A 23,320-nucleotide genomic window follows, 5' to 3' on the forward strand; every position below is an offset into this window, starting at 1 on the left:
TGATGTAGTGTAGAGATGGACAATGTTGTGGAGATGGGAATTAGAGGCTTACGGGATGGAGAGTTGTGGAGTTTGAAGTTCAGCTACTGGAGGTCCAATGGGAAGGAGGCCCATGTTTACTGGTCCCTATTGGAGGGTCCAATGGGAGGGGGCCCCATGTTTACTGGTCCCTATTGGAGGGTCCAATGGGAGGGGGGCCCATTTTTACTGGTCCCTATTGGAGGGTACAGTGAGAGGGGGGCCCATGTTTACTGGTCCCTATTGGAGGGTCCAGTGGGAGGGGGGCCCATGTTTACTGGTCCCTATTGGAGGGTCCAATGGGAGGGGGGCCCATGTTTACTGGTCCCTATTGGAGGGTCCAATGGGAGGGGGGCCCATGTTTACTGGTCCCTACTGGTGGGTCCAATGGGAGGGGGGCCCATGTTTACTGGTCCCTATTGGAGGGTCCAATGGGAAGGAGGCCCATGTTTACTGGTCCCTATTGGAGGGTCCAGTGGGAGGGGGGCCCATGTTTACAGGTCCCTATTGGAGGGTCCAGTGGGAGTGGGGCCCATGTTTACTGGTCCCTATTGGAGGGCCCAGTGGGAAGCAGGCCCATGTTTACTGGTCCCTATTGGACGGTCCAGTGGGATGCAGGCCCATGTTTACTGGTCCCTATTGGAGGGTCCAGTGGGACAGGGACACCATGGTCGATGTGGAGGACAGTTTCTTTCTGTTGTAAATGTGTGATCGTCCACCTCTCATCCCAGTAAAACACCCTGACCTGGAGCCTGACCATGGAAAGGGAGGGAGAGGGGAAGGGATTGGAACATGTTCTGAATCGACAGGATGGCTCAGTGGGTCAGACTCTGCCCTGTCCCTCCAGCTCACACTGATGGGGTGAGGGTCTTCTCTCTCTGCTGGGCCTTCATGAAATGAGGTTTGTGTCCAAACCAGTCCCCAGTGAGAATTGGCCAACAGCACAGAACTGCCCTTAATTTGACATAATCTGTCAGTCTGACTGAGAGAGGCCAAAGCATGGTCAATGTGGGAAATGGGGCCTTACTCCAGGAGAAGACATGCTTCTAGGGTCAAGGGTTCACATCCATCGGTGGGGCAGAGCAGAGGGAGTTCTCCCCTTCATTTCACTGTGTTCCCCCTGGGAGACTGTGGGAAAGAGAGAGCGAGGTGGAGACTGTGAGACCGAGTGAGAGAGGGAGGGAAGCATTTAACTGCTGCACCAGGACTCAAAGTGTTCCAAACTCCAGTAATAACGCCTGTTATAGAGATCAGTTAGAGAATTCCAGAACGATGGAGGGTGGGAAAGAGATGAGGAGGCAGCGAGAGAGAGAGAGAGAAAGAGAGAGAGAGAGGAGAGAGAGGCATGGAGGGAGAGCAAAAAGTGAGTGAGAGAGAGCTTGGGGTGTGTGGAGGGGGAGAGACAAAGAGACAGATAGAGACAGAGCGAGAGAGAGAGAGGCAGGAGCGAGAGAGAGGGACAGAGACAGACAGAAGGAGGGATTGAAAGAGAGGCAGAAGGAGGGAGTTGAAGAGGATGTGAAAGGTGCTGACGTGGTTTTCTATGGGTGATACCATTTACATACTGAGGAACAGCCAGTGAGACTCTGACAGGCTGCAGCTTTATAAAGCTGAGCACAGTGAAGGGAGAGTTTATCAGTGACCAGGCACAGGGACAGGAGCAGACACCATGATTTCAGCCATCCAGCTCATCTGGCCTCTGGCATTCTGCATCGCAGGTACAAATCTCTCTCTTCCACCGTGAATATTTTCCTGCTCTCCATTTCCATCCAATTCGACTGACTTGTGATTGAAGGGAAAATGCTGAAAGCAGAGGAATGGTCACTGTCTCTAACAATATCTCATTTTACAGGCTCTTTGTGTGACACTTCTTACTACACTCTGTTTCTCTATTACCCCTCAGGTATCAGTGGGGCCATCACCATGACCCAGTCTCCCCCGATGCTGTCAGTGAGCCTGGGCCAGACGGCCACCATCACCTGTACGGCCAGTCAGTCTGTTAGCAACTATGTGAGTTGGTACCAGCAGCGAGAAGGACAGAAACCCACTCTCCTGATCTATGGTGCAACAACTCGATTCACAGGAACATCGGAGCGATTCACCGGCAGTGGATCTGGCACTCAATTCACCCTGACAATCAGCAATGTACAGAATGAGGATGTCGCTGATTATTACTGTCAGGGCTATAGCAGCTCAGCATACACAGTGATACAGAGCCTTACAAAAACCTCAATACACACAGTCCCACCTCCTGTACTGACACATCCCACAGTTATATAAAATATATAATAATAGGCACACAGTCCCACCTCCTGTACTGACACATCCCACAGTTATATAGAATATATAATAATGGACACACAGTCCCACCTCCTGTACTGACACATCCCACAGTTATATAGAATATATAATAATGGACACACAGTCCCACCTCCTGTACTGACACATCCCACAGTTATATAGAATATATAATAATGGACACACAGTCCCACCTCCTGTACTGACACATCCCACAGTTATATAGAATATATAATAATGGACACACAGTCCCACCTCCTGTACTGACACATCCCACAGTTATATAGAATATATAATAATGGACACACAGACCCACCTCCTGTACTGACACATCCCACAGTTATATAGAATATATAATAATGGGCACACAGTCCCACCTCCTGTACTGACACATCCCACAGTTATATAGAATATATAATAATGGACAAACTGTCCCACCTCCTGTACTGACACGTCCCACAGTTATATAGAATATATAATAATGGACACACAGTCCCACCTCCTGTACTGACACATCCCACAGTTATATATAATATATAATAATGGACACACAGTCCCACCTCCTGTACTGACATAGTTATATTGAATATATAATAAACACAAGAAAGGAAACTGAACAAATTATTTTCACTGTCCACTACACACTCCAGTCCCTGTGTTGTCCACCACCCACTGAAGGCCTCAAGTTAACCTTTTTTCCATGTCCACATTTGAAGACCGACTGGGAGATTTATCATAAAATGTTCAAGTTCTCAAATTTCTCGAGCACAACTGCACAGAATTCAGAGAGAGAGGGAGAGAGAGAAAAACAGAGAGAGAGACAATCAGAGAAAGAGAGATAGAGAGAAATAGTTAAAGGTGTGTGTGAGTGAGAGACAGAGGGAGGGTGAGAGTGAGTTAAAGGTGAGCGTGAGTGAGAGACAGGGAGAGTGTGAGAGTGAGTTAAAGGTGAGTGTGAGTGAGAGACAGGGAGAGGGTGAGAGTGATTTAAAGGTGAGTGTGAGTGAGAGACAGGGAGAGGGTGAGAGTGAGTTAAAGGTGAGTGTGAGTGAGAGACAGAGAGAGGGTGAGAGTGAGTTAAAGGTGAGTGTGAGTGAGAGACAGAGAGAGGGTGAGAGTGAGTTAAAGGTGAGTTTGAGTGAGAGACAGAGAGAGGGTGAGAGTGAGTTAAAGGTGAGTTTGAGTGAGAGACAGGGAGAGGGTGAGAGTGAGTTAAAGGTGAGTGTGAGTGAGAGACAGGGAGAGGGTGAGAGTGAGTTAAATGTGAGTGTGAGTGAGAGACAGAGGGTGAGAGTGAGCTAAATGTGAGTGTGAGTGAGAGACAGGGAGAGGGTGAGAGTGAGTTAAAGGTGAGTGTGAGTGAGAGACAGGGAGAGGGTGAGAGTAAGTTAAAGGTGAGTGTGAGTGAGAGACAGGGAGAGGGTGAGAGTGACTGAGTGAAGCAGAGAGCAGAGGTTTTTGTACAGCCCCTGCGCTGGAAGCTCTCAGTGTGGGTCCGTTCGGTAAAGGAACCAAGCTCAGACTGAGTAAGTAAACCCCAATCCTCCCTTATTAACCATTTCAATACTGAAACTTTCTCAAACACTAATGCTGAATAGTTGAAGGTGTTAGTGAGGAGCTGCAGTGAATGAAATGGTTCAGTGAACAACACTGTGTATAACAGGGTGCCCAGCTGTATTTCTTTCATTACATTCCCCCCTTTAAGCAGCAAGATATAAATAACCAACTTTTACCCACCGTCTCGAGGAGATCTGGGCGTTTGCAGACTGTGCTGACATTGCTGCACCATGGAGTGAAATCACTCACTAGACTCCTGTCAGTCTCAGTGTGACAGACACGGGCAGAGTTTGATATGAGCTCTGGCTCCCTCTCACAGTCTCTGATATAACTGATTACAGCACCAGCACAGTGAGACACCGAGGTCCCACCTCCCCCAGCTTGAACTCTGCTCTCTCCACTCCCTGGTTATCTCTTGGCAAAGTTCTGATGACAAACAGGTAGAGCAGGGCCCACAATCCAGTGGCTTCAGTGTTCCAGGGTTTCGGGGAGACTCTCCGTTTCCCCCGAATGTTTAAATGTCACCCTCTAGACTCCAGGCCTCCCGGAATCTGCTCTCCATCTCTCTGCTGAAGACACTGTCTCTGACTGGGGAACAGCTCCACCATCCCCAAGTGGGCTCGTTCCTCCAAGTGTGAGCCGGGAGGGTGAACATGGTGGGCTATTGGACCGTGAGGTGTGGGCCTTGCCTCAGTGGTTAGCACCAGCCCCTCAGAGTCACAATGTTGTGGGTTCAAATCCCACTCCAGAGACTTGAGCACGTAATCCAGCCTGAGACTCCAGTGTAGTATTGAGGGAGGGCAGCACTGTTAGAGGAGCCGTCTTTCAGATGAGACAAACGGAGGTCTGCCCTCTCAGGAGGATGTCAAATATCCCACGGTGCTTTGAGAAGAAGACCAGGGGTGATCCCCCCGGTTTCCTGGACAATATTTATCCCTCAAACTACATCACTACTCATCTGATTATCAGGCCATTGTCGATCCGCTATCTGGGATCTTACTGTGCACAGTTGGCTCTGGAACACTCTGGGACATCCTGAGGTGGTGACAGGTGCCATTGAAATGCAAGCCTTTTTTTGAATTTGGAGATTTCTTATGTTGACCCTGTGAGGTGCCATTGACCTCACACTGACCCTGTCTGAACCCCGGACTCTGAAACAAATTAAGCCTCACCCTTGACGTCGCCCCAGTATTGGCCGGCAAGGTTTTAAATGAAATCTAGAACCTTCTGCACCCAAAGCTGTTTTCTCAATACATTAAGAGTAAGAGGATAACTAAGGGACGAGTAGTGCCAATAAAAGACCAAAAAGGTAACCTATGTGAGGAGGTGGAGAATGTGGGTATGGTTCTGAATGAATACTTTGCGTCTGTCTTCACAAAAGAAAGGGAACAATGTAGACATTGTCACTATGGTGGAGGAGTGTGAAATATTGGATGTGATAAACATAGGGAGAGAGGAAGTATGAGGGGGATTAGCATCCTTGAGAATGGATTAACCACCAGGGCCGGGTGAAATGTGCCCCAGGCTGTTATCAGAAACCAGGGAGGAAATTGTGGAGGGTCCGACCCTCATTTTCCAATCCTCACTGGATACAGGTGAGGGGCCGGAGGATTGGAGGTCTGATAATGTTGTACCTTTGTTTAAAAAGGGAGCGAGGGATAGACTGAATAATTACAGGCCAGTCATTGTGTTCTCGTTGGTGGTCAAATAATTGGAATCAATTCTGATGGACAGGATAAACTGTCGCTTAAAAAGGCACAGATTAATCCAGGACAGTCAGCACGGGTTTGATAAGGGACGGTCATGTCTGACTAATTTGTTCATCTTTTTTGAGGAAGTAACAAGGAGGATTGATGAGGTTAGTGTAGTTGATGTTATCTACATGGATTTTAGCAAGGTTTTTGAGCAGGTTCCACATGGCAGACTGGTTAATAAAATAAAAGCCAATGGGGTCTATGGGTATGGGGCCCATTAGATACAAAATTAGCTCAGTGGCCGGGCACAAAGGGTAATTATTGATGGTGTTTTAGTGACTGGAAGGCTGTTTCCAGTGTGGGTCTGCAGTGCTCAGGCCTAGGTACCCTGCTTTTTGTGTATATATTAATGATTTGGACATAAATGTAGGAGATTGATCAAGGAGTTTACAGGTGACAGAAAAATTGGCTGCATGGTAGATAATAAGGAGGATTGTTGTAGGCTGCAGGAAGATATCAATGGACTGGTCAGGTGGACAGAAAAGTGGCAAATGGAATTCTCCCCAGAGAAGTGTGAGGTGATGCATTTGGGGAGGTCAAACAAAGCAAAGGAATACACAATAAATGGGAAGATACTGAGAGGTGCAGAGGAAGCGAGGGACCTTGGGGTGAATGTCCAGACTCCTGAAGGTAGCAGAACAGGTCGATAAGGTGGTTAAGAAGGAACATGGAATCCTTTCAATCATTAGCCGAGGTATCGAGCAAGGAGGTTATGCTGGAACTGTATAAATTATTAGTTAGGCCACAACTTGAGTACAGTGCGCAGTTCTGGTCACCTCATTACAGGAAGGATGTGACTGCATTAGAGAGGGTAGAGAGGAGATTTAACCAGGATGTAGCCAGGACAGGAAAATTGCAGCTATGAGGAGAGATTGGATTGGCTGGGGTTGTTCTCCTTGGAACAGAGGAGGCTGAGGGGAGATTTGATTGAGATGTACAAAATTATGAGGGGCTTGGATAGAGTAGATGGGACGGGCCTATTTACTTTAGCAGAGAGGTCAGTGACTAGGGGGCATAGATTTAAAGTGATTGGGAGAAAGATTAGATGGGAGATGAGGCTCTGGAACTCACTGCCTGAGAGGGTCACAGAGGCAGGAACCCTCAACCCATTTAAAAGGTGTCTGGATATGAACCTCAAGAGCCTGAACCTGGAGGACTACGGACCAAATGCTGGAAAGTGGGATTCGACCGGACGGCTCGTGTTTCAGTGGGCACAGACCTGATGGGCCGAGTGGCCTCTTTCTGTGCCAGAAACTTTCTCTGATTTTATTCTATGACACCCAATCTGAATCCTTTCTGAAGTGGGTTGATCCAAGTGTCCTCCAACATTCTGGGATAAAGTTCTCTCGATGTGTGTGAGATCTGAGGAGTGTTAATGCTGAACGTGTTTCCCCCGGACAGACTGATCAATAGTGAGGGATTCCTGACATCTTAACAGGGTCTTAGAGGGTCAATGAGTGTTTAAGCACTCTTAATATTAACCATTTCCGTGCTGAATTTGTGGAAACCCTCTTTACAAATGTCTAAGTAACAGTCCAATATGACTTAACCAGCTTAACATCAAACCTTTACCTCCTGCCACTCAACTAATTTGAAACACAACTTGCCCCTTTCCCTGGGATCCCATGAGTCTTTAATTTTCTGAGCAGTCTATCATGTGGAACATTGTCAGAAGTCTTGCTAAAATCCGCATAGACCACGTCAAACTCGCTCCCCTCATCAACCCTCCTTGTTACCCCCTCAAAAAATTGAAGCAAGTTAGTCAGACACGGCTTTCCCTTAACAAGTCCATGTTGACTGTCCTTGGTCGTATCTTTCTCAAACATGATTAAAATGTCCCTCAGAATATTTTCCAACAATTAATATTTCCTCTCTCACTATGGCCGGAATTTTCCGGCCCCATTGGTGTCAGGTGTCATGGTGAGCAGTGGGAATAATATGGTGAGACAGCCAAAAATCTGAAACTGATGGCTCTCCTGCGGCCAGAGCGGGGGTAGAGGACATCAGGATGAGCCTCCACAGTGTCCAGAAGGCATCCCAGAAATGCGTCACTGAATCGGGGGCTGCACTCTGCTTGGCTTTTGGGGCCATGTCTTCCCCGGAGCAGCCCCGGGCTGCAAGCATTGAGAAGTGTGCGCACGGCTGTAGTTTAAATATGGTGTCCAGCTTCTTCAGTGTTGTTGGAGCTGCAATTATCCAGACAAGTGGAGAGCACTCCAACACATTCCTGACTTGTGCTTTGTAGATGGAGGACAGGCTTTGGAGAGTCAGGAGGTGAGTTACTCGTCACACGATTCCTAGCCTCTGACTTGCTCTTGTAGCCACAGTATTTATATGGCTAGTCCACTTCAGTTTCTGCTCAATGCTAACCCCCAGGATGTTGATAGCGGCGGATTCAGTGATGGTAATGCCATTGAACATAAGGGTCGATGGTTGGATTCTCTCTTGTTGGAGATGGTCATTGCCTGGCACTTGTGTGGCATGTATGTTACTTGCCACTTGTCAGCCCAATCCTGGCTATTTTGCAGGTCTTGCTGCATTTGGACAGGGACTGCTTCAGTATCTGAGGAGTAATGAATGATGCTGAACATTGTGCAATCATCAGCGAACACACCGACTTCTGACCTTATGATGTAAGGAAGGTCATTGATGAAGTAGCTGAAGATGGTTGGGCCGAGGATGCTACCCTGAGGAACTCATGCAGTGATGTCCAGGAGCTGAGATGACTGACCTCCAGCAACCACAACCATCTTCCTTTGTGCTAGGTCTGACTCCAACCCACAGAGAGTTTTCCCCCTGATTCCCTTTGACTCCAGTTTTGCTCGGGCTCCTTGACGCCACACTCAGTCAAATATGGCCTTGATATCAATGACAGTCGGTCTCTCCTCACCTCGGGAGTTCAGCTCCACTGTCCATGTCTGAACTAAGGCTGTAATGAGGTCAGGAGCTGAGTGGCACTGGCAGAACCCAAACTGGGCCTCAGTGAGCAGGTTATTGCTGAGCAAGTGCCATTTGATAGCACAGTTGATGACCCCTTCCATCACTTTACTGATGATGGAGAGTAGACTGATGGGGCGGTAATTGGCCAGGTTGGATTTGTCCTGCTTTTTGTGTACAGGACATACCTGGGCAATTTTCCAGGTGTTGCCGTGTGCCACACAGCAATGTGGTTGGCTCTTAAATCCCCTCTGAAGTGGCCCAGCCCCCACTCAGTTGTTAGAAACTGCGACAAAGTCACAAAAAAGGAATGAAACCGGACGGACCACCCGGCATCTACCTAGGCACCGGAAACAACAACGGCAAACTCAGCCCCATTGAACCTGCAAAGTCCCCCTTACTAACATCTGGGGGCTAGTGTCAAAATTGGAAGAGCTGTCTCACAGAACAGCCAAGCAACAGCCTGACATAGTCATCCTCACAGAATCATACCTTACAGATAATGTCCCAGACTCCACCATCACCGTCCCCGGGTATGTCCTGTCCCACCGGCAGGACAGACCCAGCAGAGGTGGCAACACTGTGGCATGCAGTCAGTGGGGAGTTGCTCTGGGAGTCCTCAAAATCAACTCCGGACCCCATGAAGTCTCATGGCATCAGGTCAAACATGGGGAAGGAAACCTCCTCCTGATTACCACGTACCACCCTCCCTCAGTTGATGAATCAGTGCTCCTCCATGTTGAACACCACTTGGAGGAAAGACTGAGAGTGGCAAGGGCACAGGGGATGTAAAACAATCTTTCTCCCACCCACCATTGCCCTTTGTTGAAATCTGGGAGAATTCCGCACTATTTATATCCCATCCAATATTTCACAATTCTCCTCCATGAAAACCTTCCACTGCTCTGGCACTGATTTACCTTCAAGTTGCTGTTTCCTGTCCATTTCGGCAAATCGCAGCTTAGTTAAATTGACCTTTCCCTAATTTACAACTTTTACACTTGGTCTAGCTTTATCCTTTTCCATAGCTGCTCTAAATCTAACTGAATTATGATCACTATTACCCAGATACTCTCCCACTGATACACCTTCCACCTGCCCAGATTCATTCCCTGAAATTGTCTAAAACTGCACCTTCTCTTGTTGGGTTTGTTACATTCGGGCTAAAAGAATTCACCTGGATGGATTATAAGAATTTTACATCATCTATACATTTACACAGATCTGATCCCAGTTAATATTCGGGAAGTTGAAATTCATTATAATGACAGTGATTAAACTTCCTTCTCTTCTCTTTCAGGCAGAGAGAAGTCACCACCCACACTGACCCTGCTGCCCCCCTCCCCGGAGGAGGTCAAGACCAAGGGCACTGCCACCCTGGTGTGCCTTGCCAATCACTTCTATCCCGATGAAGTGAAGGTGCAGTGGAAGAAGGACGGTGCAGCCATTTCGGACGGGGTTCAGACCAGCAACTACCTGCGAGCTTCGGACAGTACCTACAGCGTCAGCAGCCTGCTGACCCTCTCTGGCTCCGGCTGGGAGTCCAATGCCCGCTTCTCCTGTGTCGTCACCCACGAGAGCCTCTCCTCTCCCCTCAGCAAGAGCATCAGGAGATCAGAATGTGCATAGAGTGTTAGAGGCAGTCCACAGAGGAGACACAACTTTAAATAGCACAGGGGTGAGCTGGGAGGGCAAAGGTCATTGTCAGCACCGAATTACAACTCTCTTCCTTCTCGGGACCGGCTCTGAGACACTTCTGAGGGTTAGGGGTTAAGGCATATTATTTGGGCAGTGTAGTGGCAGCTTCACTCCGTATCTAACCCTGTGCTGTACCTGTCCTGGGAGTGTTTGATGGGGACTGTGTGGAGGGAGCTTCACTCTGTATCTAACCCCGTGCTGTACCTGCCCTGGGAGTGTTTGATGGGGACTGTGTAGAGGGAGCTTTACTCTGTCTCTAACCCCGTGCTGTACCTGCCCTGGGAGTGTTTGATGGGGAGAGTGTAGAGGGAGCTTTACTCTGTATCTAACCCCGTGCTGTACCTGCCCTGGGAGTGTTTGCTGGGATATTTTAGATTCGTGATGCTAAGTTAAACCTCTCTAAGATGCTGAAGACTGTCAGCTGTACAAAAATATTGTGACCCTCCGAAGTGTCTGCTTCAGTAAACCAGACCCCTTCCTGCTCACCCTGCAGTTACAATTTAAGGTTTAGTCACTGTTTAAAGGGACAGGATTCTCATGTTCTTGGGAAAATCTCCACAAGCGTTTTAATAAACCTCCATTCTCCCTGTGAATTTCTCCAGCTTCCTCTGGCTGGGCTGTTTATTCAAGTCTTTTTTCTGTAAATGTCAATGTGTAAAAGGTAATAAACATTAAGAATATTCAGTCTCTGTCTGGTGAGTGCTTTGGAAATGTCCCACCTCCCCATCAGCTGATTGGCTACATTTCAGCAAGTGATTGTCCTGATTGGCTGGTTGGCCTGTCAATCAATGAAACATCAACAGACAATTTGGTTCAAAGACAATTATCAATCATTTTAAAATGATCAGTTTTATCTCGAATCTCTTGAATTTACAAGATTAAAAACAGAAAAGAAACTGGAAGTTGCTGGGATTAAATCATCACAACCACAATTCCCCAAACCATATCCACGACCTCCCCCGTGACCTTCCCATCTCACGTGGTCTCTCTACTCCCATAGTTTCAATCACAGATAAGACCATCTCTGATCACTTCCTTGTATCACTCCCCACCCACATCCCCCTTCCACAGCACAACCCTACCCCCTTCTGTATCCATCCCTAGAAAAATCTATTCCCCAATTCATTAACAACTGCACTTTCAAAATCCCAACGATCTCGTCTCTGGCCCTCCGATCACCACAACATTTCTGCAGCGACTGATTTACTCATCCTCACCCTCAGCTCCACCTTTCATATCCTAGTCCCCAATAAAACCATTCCTCTCCCTCACCCTGGCCGTTCCCCCTCCTACAACCCTCATCTCCACTCACTTAATCCAAGGGAGGCAGAATTGAAACTGGTTTATCCATCACCGCCAGATCTGGCTGGAGCGCTCCAAACACTCCCGGCTCCTCCTCTCATCTGCTAAAACTGTCCCTGCTCCATTACCTCTGGTGTCCCCCAGGGATCGATCCTTGGCCCCTCCTATTTCTCATCTACATGCTGCCCCTCGGACACATCATCCGAAAGCATAGCGTTAGTTTTCACATGTACGCTGAAGACCCCCAGCTCTACCTCACCACCACCTCTCTCACCTCCTCCACTGTTGCTAAATTATCAGACTGCTTATCCCACATCCCGTACTGGATGAACAGGAATTCCTACAATTAAATATTGGGAAGACTGAAGCCATTGTTTTCAGTCCCCACTCCAAACTCTGTTCTCTAACTCTTGACTCCATCCCTCTCCCCAGTAACAGTCTGAGATTAAACCCGTCTGTTCACAACCTTGGGGTCACATCTGACCCTGAGATGAGCTTCCGACCTCATATTCGTCACATCACTAAGAGCGCCTATTTCCACCTCCATAACATCGCTCGACTTCACCCCAGTCTCAGCTCATCAGCTGCTGAAGCCCTCACCCATGCCTTCGTTACCTCTGGATGTGACTATTCCAATACACTCCTGGCTGCTCTCCCACATTCTACCCTCCGTAAACTTGGGGTCATCCAAAACTCTGCTGCCCGTGTCCTAACTCACAGTGAGTCCCGTTCCCCTGTCAGCCCTGTGCTCACTGACCGACATTGGCCCTTGACCACCAGGTCAAGCAACATCCTGATTTTACAACTCCCATCCTTGTTTTCAATTCCCTCCATGGCCTCGCCCCTCCCTATCTCTGGAATCTCCTCCAGCCCTACAACCCTCCGAGATATCTACGCTCCTCTAATCCTGGCCTCTGGTGGATTCCTAATCAGAATCGCTCCTCCATTGGTGGCCGTGCCTTCAGCTGCCTGGGCCCCAAGCTCTGGAATTCCCTCCCTACACCTCTCCCCGTCTCTCCCTCACTTTCCTCCTTTAAGACACTCCTTAAAGTCAACATCGTTGGCCAAGCTTTTGGACGTCTGATCCATTGGCCCAGAACTTCCGATCTCCGGTACCCCGGAGGCACAGGCCAAGGTGCACTGGGGAACCCCTCGGAATTCCCTACACACTGACTGCAAGGGAATTATGCAGGAAGTCAGAACTTCCCATGGGCAATTACCCAGCGCCTGGAACCCTCTGAAACTCTGACTTAAAGCCCGGAGACTTCCGATCATTCCGACTTTCTGATTGGAAATGTTACCCGGGAAACGTTAGGAGGATTAAAACCAGTTCTAACTCCAGGGTAACTAGACGACTAAAACCCCCAACCCCCAAATATACCCGGGACAACCCTGGACAATACCTGACACCTACCCTCTCGCCCAATTGCCAGCAACGCTACCTCCTCGACCTCTTGCCTGACACCCTACCCCCTCGTCCACTTGGCTGGCAATCTACCCCCTCACTTACTTGCCTGACACTCTACCCCCTCACCCACTTACCTGACACTCTACCCCCTCACCCACTTAACTGACACTCTACCCCCTCATTCACTTACCTGACACTCTACCCATTCACGCACTTACCTGACACTCTACCCATTCACCCACTTACCTGATACTTTACCCCCTCACCCACTTACTTGACACTCTACCCCCTCACCCACTTACCTGACACTCTACCCCCTCACCCACTTACCTGACACTCTACCCCCTCACCTTACACACTTAGCTTCTCTCCGTAGCTTCTCGAAGTGTCTTTGGGACATTTAACCTTCCCGGAATACGGCAGTTAGTGCTGTAAAAAGGGGGAGAGACTTAGATTTCCCCCCCTTCCTGCTCTCCGAGGAAGCTCTCGGGGAACAGGTACACTCCACATCTGTTAGGAGTCCCACTTCGGAGTCTGAGTGAGAAATGTGGAGCTCTCGGGAAAGTTAAGTAAAGAGGAGTGGGCTCCGGCCGCCATTTCCCCGGGCTGGCTAATGATGGGCTATCTGCTATCTGCTGCTCTTGTCCTTCTAGATCGGAGCGGTCGAGGTTTTGGAAGGTGCTGCTCACGGAGCCTCGGTGAGTTTCTGCAGTGCATCTTGTAGATGGTACACACTGCCGCTACTGTGCGTCGGTGTTGGTGGGAGTGAATGTTTGTGGAAGGGGTGCCAATCAAGTGGGTGCTTTGTCTGGGATGGAGTCCAGCTTCTTGAGTGTTGTTGGAGTTCCAATCATCCAGGCAAATGGAGAGTCTTCCATCCCACTCCTGATTTCTGCCTTGTCGATTATAAATTCACCTCTTCCATTGGTTTAGGCTGTGAATCACCTCGTGTGACCCCACCTCTGGAAGGAGAGCCATGTGGGCTAAAGACAAATGTCCATCCCTTGTTTCCTGGGCGGCCAGAGTTTACATTTCACTGTGAACTTTTTAACCATTCCTTCAAACCTGGGGCTGCTGAATCCAGACTCTGAGGCAACGGAAAGTCAGAAAACAATGAAGTGTATTTTCCCACCAGTAACTGCCTCCCTGTAACGTGCCCCAACAGCCTTGACTGCCGAGGGTCTGACCAACAGAAACTCACACTGACCCATTCAATTTAAAATCTGCTGAACAGTAAAATCCATTGATGTTACAGACCAACAACAAACCCTAAACATTAGGAGAATTATCAAAATTTACCAGAAATATAAGATGTAGTTGGGCATTCACTCTTCACTCGGAACACTAGAGATGTTCCAGCTGGTGGGATCGTGCTGTGCACTCTGTGCTGACTGCTGGGTAAGACCTGAAATGAGCTCGGGGAAATCTCAGGGCTGGAGGATACAGTCACAATGTTCATTTCTCTCTCCTTAACCCGGGGCTCATGTTAACAGCACAAAACTGACCCGAGTGAGGACTCAGTTTACACAGAGGAGCAGTCAGGATATCACAGTATACATGACCCTGAATGTAGGTGTGACTGTTACCCAGTACTGTCTGTAGGTGTGTCTCTGAGTGTGGGTGTGTTACCCAGTACTGTCTGTAGGTGTGTCTCTGAGTGTGGGTGTGTTACCCAGTACTGTCTGTAGGTGTGTCATTGAGTGTGGGTGTGTTACCCAGTACTGTCAGTAGGTGTGTGTCTGAGTGTGGGTGTGTTACCCAGTACTGTATGTAGGTGTGTGTCTCTAAATGTGGGTGTGCTCCCCAGTGCTGTCTGTAGGTGTGCCTCTGTGTGTGGGTGTGTTACCCATTACTGTCTGTAGGTGTGTCTCTGAGTGTAGGTGTGTTCCCCAGTACTGTCTGTAGGTGTGTCTCTGAGTGTGGGTGTGTTACCCAGTACTGTCTGTAGGTGTGTCTCTGAGTGTGGGTGTGTTACCCAGTAATGACTGTAGGTGTGTCTCTGAGTGTAGGTGTGTTCCTCAGTACTGTCTGTAGGTGTGTCTCTCTGAGTGTGGGTGTGTTACCCAGTACTGTCTGTAGGTGCATGTCTCTAAATGTGGGGGTGTTACCCAGCACTGTCTGGATGTGTGCTAGTCTGAGTGTACCTGTGTTACCCAGTACAGTGTTTAGGTGTGTGTCTCTGAGTGTAGGTGTGTTCCCCAGTACTGTCTGTAGGTGTGTCTCTGAGTGTGGGTGTGTTACCCAGTACTGTCTGTAGGTGTGTGTCTCTGCTTGTGGGTGTGTTACCCAGTACTGTCTGTAGGTGTGTGTCTCTAAATGTGGGGGTGTTACCCAGCACTGTCTGTAGGTGTGTCTCTGAGTGTGGGTGTGATACCCAGTACTGTCTTTAGGTGTGTGTCTCTAAATGTGGGGGTGTTACCCAGTACTGTCTGTAGGTGTGTCTCTGAGTGTGGGCGTGTTTTCCAGTACTCCCTGTAGGTGTGTTTCTGTGAGTGTCGGTGCCTTACCCAATAGAGACTGTTGGTGTCTGTCCCTGAGTGTATGTGTGTTACCCAGTACTGTCAGGAGGTATGCTAGTCTGAGTGTGCATGTGTTATCCAGTACTGGCTGTAGGTGTGTGTCTTTGAGTGAGGGTCTCTTACCCAATACTGCCTGTTGGTGGATGTCTCTGGCTGTGGGTGTGTCACGCAGTACTGTCTGTCGGTGTGCTTGTCTGAATGTGGGTCTGTTACTCCGTACTGTCTGTAGGTGTGTCTCTGAGTGTGGGTGTGTTACCCAGTACTGTCTGTAGGTGTGTCTCTGTGTGTGGGTGTGTTACCCAGTACTGTCTGTAGGTGTGTCTCTGAGTGTGGGTGTGTTACCCACTACTGTCTGTAGGTGTGTCTCTGAGTGTGGGTGTGTTACCCAGTACTGTCTGTAGGGTGTCATTGAGTGTGGGTGTGTTACCCAGTACTGTCAGTAGGTGTGTGTCTCTAAATGTGGGGGTGTTACCCAGTACTGTCTGGATGTGTGCTAGTTGAGTGTACCTGTGTTACCCAGTACAGTGTTTAGGTCTGTGTCTCTGAGTGTAGGTGTGTGACCAAGTACTGTCTGTAGGTGTTCTAGTCTAAGTGTGCATGTGTTATCAAGTACTGTCTGTAGGTGTGCATCTGTGTGTGTGGGTGTGTTACCCAATAGTGCCTGTAGATGTGTGTCTCTGAGTGTGTGTCTCTTACCCAGTAATGTCTGTCTGTGCATGTTTCTGAGTGTCAGTGCTTTACCCCGTACTGCCGGTAGGTGTGTGACTCTGTGTGGGTGTGTCACGCAGTGCTGCCTGTAGGTGTGCGTGTTTGAGTGGCCTGGAACAGACTGAAAGGATTGAAATAACCTCAGCACTGAGTGAGTCTGTGTGGACCAGGGTCTGGAACAGACTGAAAGGATTGAAATAACCTCAGCACTGAGTGAGTCTGTGTGGACCAGGGCCTGGAACAGTCTGAAAGGATTGAAAGGTGCTGAGCACTGAGTGAGTCTGTGTGGAACAGGGCCTGGAACAGACTGAAAGGATTGAAAGGTGCTGAGAACTGAGTGAGTCTGTGTGGACCAGGGTCTGGAACAGACTGAAAGGATTGAAAGGTGCTGAGCACTGACCATCCAGAAGGATGGCCTCAGGAAATGGGTTAATGATATTCCGATAAGAATCATCATAAAAAGGACAAGGTCGAAGGGTTTGGGGCTGCAGTCAGGAAGGAGGGTCAGGAACGGTCACCCTGGCTCTCGGACTGACAATTCACAGCGGAAGGACCAATCCCGGGGGGGATTGTAATTTATCAGCCCAATCCAAGGGGTATCGGGGCTGAGGGTTTAAAGTAACTTCAAGTGTAACAGCCGAATCCTGGCCGGACGGTGGGGGGAGGGGGGTTTGTGTTTGAATTGAGGAAGGTTGGGGCTGAAACATGGGGTTTTGCCTGTGGTTTCTCAGTGAAGGTTTTTTTAATAAGTCATACCCACATTGCGGTCAATCTCAGTCAGTGCGAAATGTCACCATCGTCCTGGAACCTTGTGGTTATAAGGATCTCACACGCATCCCTGCCTCGTCTGGGCTGTGGTATCGCCTCCTGCTCCAGCTCCTCAACTTCCTCATCCCCATCGGGCTCAGCCCTCTCGACATCCTCCTCATCAGAGGAGACGTGCAGCTCCTCCATCTCTGGTTGTGACAAATCATCCCCACTTTGGAGCACCAGGTTGTGTCGAGTGCCGGGAATCACAATGATGGGGGCCACCCTCTGGGGAGAGTACTGGAGAGTGCTGCCTGATCGGTCCAGTCGTCGGAAACACATCTTCAACATGCCAATGGTCTGCTCAATCAAGGAGCGTGTTACAGAATGAGCCACATTGTGCCTCTCCTCTGAGACTCTCTGTGGCTGCCTCATTAGCCACGTCTATTGGGGGTCACCTTTGTCACCGATGAGCCAACCCTAAATGCGCTGAGGACCCTCGAAGATCTCTGGCACGTGCGAGTGACTCAAGATGTCCGAGTCATTGGAGCTCCCAGGGTACCTCACACAAACCGGCATCATCTGCTTCCGGTGATCACAGATCAGCGGCACGTTGAGAGAGTTGAAGCCTTTTCTATTGATAAATCTTACTGACTGCTCCCAGGGAGCTCTTAAGGCCACATGTGTTCAGTGGATGGCACCCTGTACCTGTGGGAATGGGAGATTGCTGCAAATCTCACTGCTCTGGCAGCCTGGCTGGCTTCATCCAGGGAGAACCAGATGTAATTGTGTGCCTTACTGAATAGGGCCTCGGTGACCTCTCAGATGCATTTGTGAGCAGATGCTCGAGAAATTCCACAGAGGCTTCCACTGGAGCCCTGGAACAAGCTGCTGGCAAAAATGCTGCGTGTGGCTGTCACCTTTAGAGACACTGGCAATGGACGGCCTCACAATCCCTGCGGCCTCAGATCCTTCCGGAAAATGTGGCAGATGTGAGTCACCACATCTCTTGACAAGCGAAGGCGTCTGCAGCACTGACTCTCGCTCATCTCCAAGTGTGAGAGGCGACGTCGGTACACCCTGGGCCGTGCCAAATGCCTCTGTGGAATGGGTCTGTGAGGCTCAGCGTCTGGGTCTTCATGGGGCCCCATTGGCCCATGTTCCTCAGCGCGAGGCTCATCCCTTTGCCCAGCCAGACAGCGACAGGCCCGTCTTCTCCTCCTCCTCAGTTGTCTGAGTGTCAGGTGAAAGGCAGCGTCGGCTGCTCCATCTATTCTCCACTCCTGCTCGTCTCTGTGGAAACATTGAACAGATACATGATTGAACAGAACCCAGCAATGGGCACTTTGCATTCACAAGCTGAGGAGTCACTGTCAATCCCATGGATTGCCCTCATCCCAGGCATTCCATCCCCAGACCCTCCCTTGCAGCTGTAGCTCTGCCTTAAGGATCACCGATAGGGCCCCCCCTTCCACACCCCCACTAACACGCCAGCCGTGACAGAGCTTTCACAAAGGGGTTTGGATCTGAATGAGAGCTGGAAGGTGATATCAGCCTGAGTCAGGGCCCTGTCAGACTCAATCCTTTGGATTAGAGCACAGCCCGAATTTACACTACTGGAATAACATGGATCAGGAAGATGTGCAAAGCCTGAACCTATCAGCTGCGAGGCCTGGAGGTCTTTGGGGCATGAGGCATATGCACTTTGGACGTAGCCAATTTACAGTTGGATCCTTCTGACCTTTGCACTTTCATACGAGAGGGACAAAGGGTCATTGGAACCCAATCCAATCATGGCCTCAATCCTTCATTGGTTCTCACAGGAATGTGCACCATGGGTGAAGGTGCCTGTTCATGGGTCCACTCTCTTTATCCCCCGGCAAGTTAAGCCAACTCCCTTCAACTTATTGTTAGCTTAAAGCCTCGACTAAAAGAGATTCTAAGCATTAAAGCAACATAGTCTGAGACTGGGCCCTCAAATACAAGTCCTCTCCTCCAGGGGTCTCAAAGCCCACAAAATAGTCTGAGGATGGGACATACATTGGGGCCTGTCTTAGTCGACCAGCTTCTTTCAATGTTTTCCAATATCAGCTCCTAGAAATCTGACTAAGACTTCTAGAGTTGTGTATTTATGTGGATTCTGGAGATAAGAAATATTTCAGATTACACGATCTATATGCTTCAAGAACATATACATTTTACTGAAGCCCATTATAGATTATAGCTTATACATGAAGTTATAAATGATGACCAAAGCTAAGCATCACGTCAATAATGTCGTCTTAAATACATGAAATTTATAAATCCACCTTATCAGCAAATATTGTTGGAAAACTCAAACAAACAGCAACAATGAAGAAAGATATTTACTCATGAATTCCAGATGGTTTTATTGAATTTTGATGTTTCTCTGTCTCAACCCAGGGGAATTCTCAAAATTGAACTCTGACCCTTTATGTCCGAAGATGGCCGGCTGACCTAACGCTGATGGGGTTATTTTAAAGACAGTGTCTGCAGATGTGAAACAAGCTTCCTTTGTCTGCTGGACATGCGTCTTTTTGAGGAGAAAGTTCAGCTGAATTAAAAACCAGCTTCCATTCTGCTTTGTTTCTTCAGGAAAACACATTTCTTATCACATGTGAGGTTATTTCGGAAACACTTGTTCCTGTCTGGAGAAAGCCCAGCTGTATGACACGCTTCCAACCGTAAACTACCTCAAGCTCTTCTGTATTAGCTGGCTCTGTGGCTAGAATCCAAATCCTGCAGCCATATTCCTCACTTTTTTATGTCAAATTGCTCTTTCCAATTATGTTTTCCTATTAATGCTCATTAGCAATTCACATTTTAACCTTTTAGATTCCCCATCAAATGAGAGATTTCCGGAAATTGCCCAAATCCTCCAATTGGCATTTGAATCTTCCTAACGTGTCCCAGCTGAGCCTTGCTCTCCATGTCCTGAATGGCTCATTATTCGGGAGCCCCGTCAATCAGCCCAAAAGTACAGTTGTTGGCTCCTCCCACACGCCCTCTGACCCCTGCCCTGGCCATTGTTTTCAGACCTTATTATTCATCCGGGTCACTGGGTCAGTTTGAGAAATGGTGGTGCTCAGGTTTTACCCTGAGACCAGCTTCCAACCCCCCCAGCATCACCCACCCCCCACCCCCCCACCCACGGCATCACCCACCCCCCCACCCCCAGCATCACCCACTCCCCCAACCCCGGCATCACCCACTCCCCCACACCCGACATCACCCACATCCCCTCCCCCGGCATCACCCACCCCCCCACCCCCGGCATCACCCACCCCCCAACCCCCGGCATCACCCACCCCCCCCCACCCCCGGAACCACCCACCCCCCACGCCCGGCATCACCCACCCCCCCACACCCGGCATCACCCACCCCCCCACCCCCGGCATCACCCACGCCCCCCACCCCCGGCATCAACCACAACCCCACCCCTGGCATCACCCACCCCCCCCCCCCACCCCCGGCATCACCCACCCCCCCACCCCCGGCATCACGCACCCCCCCCACCCCCGGCATCAACCACACCCCCACCCCCGGCATCACTCCCCCACCCACCCGGCATCACTCACCCACCCACCCGGCATCACCCACCCCCCCCACCCCCGGCATCACCCACCCCCTCACCCCAGGCTTCACCCACTCCCCACCCCTGTCATCACCCACGCTACCACCCCCTGCATCACCCACCCCCCCTCCCCTGGCATCGCCCACACCCCCACCCCCGGCATTGCCCACCCCCTCACCCCCGGCATCACCCACCCACCCACCCCCGGCAACACCCACCCCCACCCCAGGTATCACCCACTCCCCACCCCCGTCATCACCCACGCTCCCACCCCCTGCATCACCCACCCCCCTCCCCCGGCATCACCCACACCCCCACCCCCGGCATCACCCACCCTCCCCACCCCCGGCATCACCCACACCCCCAACCCCGGCATCACCCACTCCCCAACCCCGGCATCACCCACCCCCCCAACCCCCGGCATCAACCAAACCCCCACCCCCGGCATCACCCAAACCGCAACCCCCGTCATCACCACCCCCCCACCCCCGGCATCACCCACAACCCCACCCCCGGCATCATCCACCCCCCCACCCCCGGAATCACCCACCCCACCACCCCCGGCATCACCCACACCCCAACCCATGGCATCACCAACACTCCCCACCCCCGGCATCACCCACTCCCCCCACCCCTGGCATCACCCACGCCCCCATCCCCGGCATCACCCACACCCCCACCCCCGGCATCACCCACACCCCAACCCATGGCATCACCCACTCCCCCACCCCCATCATCACCCACCCCCCCAACCCTGGGCATCTTCCACACCTCCCCCCCACCCCCCGGCCTCTCTCACCCCCTCACCCCCGTCATCACCCACCCCACCAACCCCGGGCATCTTCCACCCCCCCCACCCCCACCCGTGGTGCGTGGGCGGGACTCCTGCCAGCTGGGTTGTTAATGAATATTCATGAGATTCAAATACATGCAAACGCGGTGCCCAATATGGCACAATGGGCTACCCAACCCACCATCAAACTCGGGAGCGGAAATCTCAAACTATTTTTATTCCGACCGGAAACTGACATTTGGCCGCACTCCAAATTTTCCTGTCCCACCCCCACGATGCCCGTCGCTGACAGGAGCAGAAAATCCCACCCAATGACCTGGGTGAAGGTGCCCAGGGTAATGCTCTGGGGACCCGGGTTCAATCCTGTCCTTCATGGCACTCTCTGTTCCAGGACATAAACATTGTATATATCCCTCACACAAAGTGCATGGTGTGGTGGGTAACATATTAGCATGGATAGGAGATTAGCTGGCTGGCAGAAAGCAGTGAGTATGCATAAATGGGTCTTTTTCTGATTGGCAGGATGTGACAAGTGGAGTCCCATAGGGATCCAGGGCCTCAGCTTTTTACAATTTACATTAGGGGAGGCGATGGCGTAGTGACATTGTTGCTGGGCTAGTAATCCAGGGATTACCTTGGGTGATGCTCTGGGTTCCTGGGTTCAAATCCCAACACGGCACATGCTGAAATTCAAATTCAATAAAAATCTGGAATTAAAACTCTAATGATGACCAGGAAACCATTGTCAATTGTTGTAAAAACCCATCTGGTTCACTAATGTCCTTTAGGGAAGGAAATCTGCTATCGTTACCTACATGTTACTCCAGACCCACAGCAATGTGGTTCACTCTTAAATTCCCTCTGAAATGGCCCAGCTGCCACTCAGTTGTATCAAACCGCTACAAACTCACAAAAAAGGAATGGTACCACACAGTATTGACCTAGGCACCAGAAACGACAATGGCAATCTCAGCCCTGTCGACCCTGCAAAGTCATCTTTACTAACATCTGGGGACTTGTTCCAAAAGTGGGAGACACATGTCACAGATTAGTGAAGGAACAGCCTAACATAGTCATCCTCACACGATCATACCTTACAGATAATGTCCCAGACACCACCATCACCATCCCTGGTGATGTACCCTCCCACTGGCAGGACAGACCCAACAGAGGTGGCTGCACAGTGGTATACGGTTGGGAGGAAGTTGCCCTAGGAGTTCTCAACATTGATTCTGGTCCCCATGAAGTCTCATGGCATCAGGTCAAACATGGGCGAGGAATCCTCCTGCTGATTACCACGTACCGCCCTTCCTCAGCTGATAACTCAGTGCTCCTCCATGTTGAACATTACTTGGAGGAAGCACTGAGAGTGGCAAATAGCCCAAATTGTACTCAGTGTGGAGGACTTCAATCTCCATCACTAAGAGCTGCTTGGTAGCACCACTACTGTCTGAGTCTAAAATAATATAGATGCTAGACTAAGTCTGTGGCAGGTGGTGAGGGAACCAACAAAAGGGAAAAACATACTTGGCATCATCCTCACCAACCTGCCTGCAGCAGATGCATCTGTCCATGACATTATCGGAAGGAGTGACCATCGCACAGTCCTTGTGTAGACAAAGTTCCGTCTTCACATTGAGGATAACATCCATCGTGTTGTGTGGCACTACCACCGTGCTAAATGGGAGAGATTTTGAACAGATCCAGCATCTCAAACCTGGGCATCCATGAGGCACTGTGGACCATTAGTAGCAGCAGAATTGTACTCGAATACAATCTGTTACCTCATAGCCCAACATATCCCCCACTCTACCATTACCATCAAGCCAGGAGATCAACCCTGTCTCAATGAAGAGTGCAGGAGGGCATGCCAGGAGCAGAACCAGGCATACCTAAAAAATGAGGTGTCAACCTGGTGAAGCTATAACACAGGACTACTTGTGTACCAAACAGCATAAGCAGCAAGTGATAGACAGAGCTAAGCGA

At 50.1% G+C, this 23,320-nt stretch overlaps 1 protein-coding gene and 1 gene segment (V, D, J or C); both read left to right on the top strand.

Annotated features, from left to right (window-relative positions):
- Nucleotides 1-23,320, top strand: part of LOC144692521 (Ig kappa chain V region Mem5-like) — a 179,919-nt gene that overhangs the window by 107,583 nt on the left and 49,016 nt on the right.
- LOC144692522 (immunoglobulin kappa light chain-like) lies at nucleotides 1,613-10,946 on the top strand. Its single transcript, XM_078561480.1, has 5 exons — nucleotides 1,613-1,736; nucleotides 1,922-2,214; nucleotides 3,699-3,703; nucleotides 3,805-3,842; nucleotides 9,865-10,946. Exons 1-5 carry the CDS (start codon nucleotides 1,688-1,690, stop codon nucleotides 10,191-10,193), a joined length of 714 nt encoding a protein of 237 aa, XP_078417606.1. The 5' UTR covers nucleotides 1,613-1,687; the 3' UTR covers nucleotides 10,194-10,946.

This window comes from Cetorhinus maximus, chromosome 17 (assembly GCF_964194155.1).
Source record: "Cetorhinus maximus chromosome 17, sCetMax3.hap1.1, whole genome shotgun sequence".
Classification (NCBI taxonomy): Eukaryota; Metazoa; Chordata; class Chondrichthyes; order Lamniformes; family Cetorhinidae; genus Cetorhinus; species Cetorhinus maximus.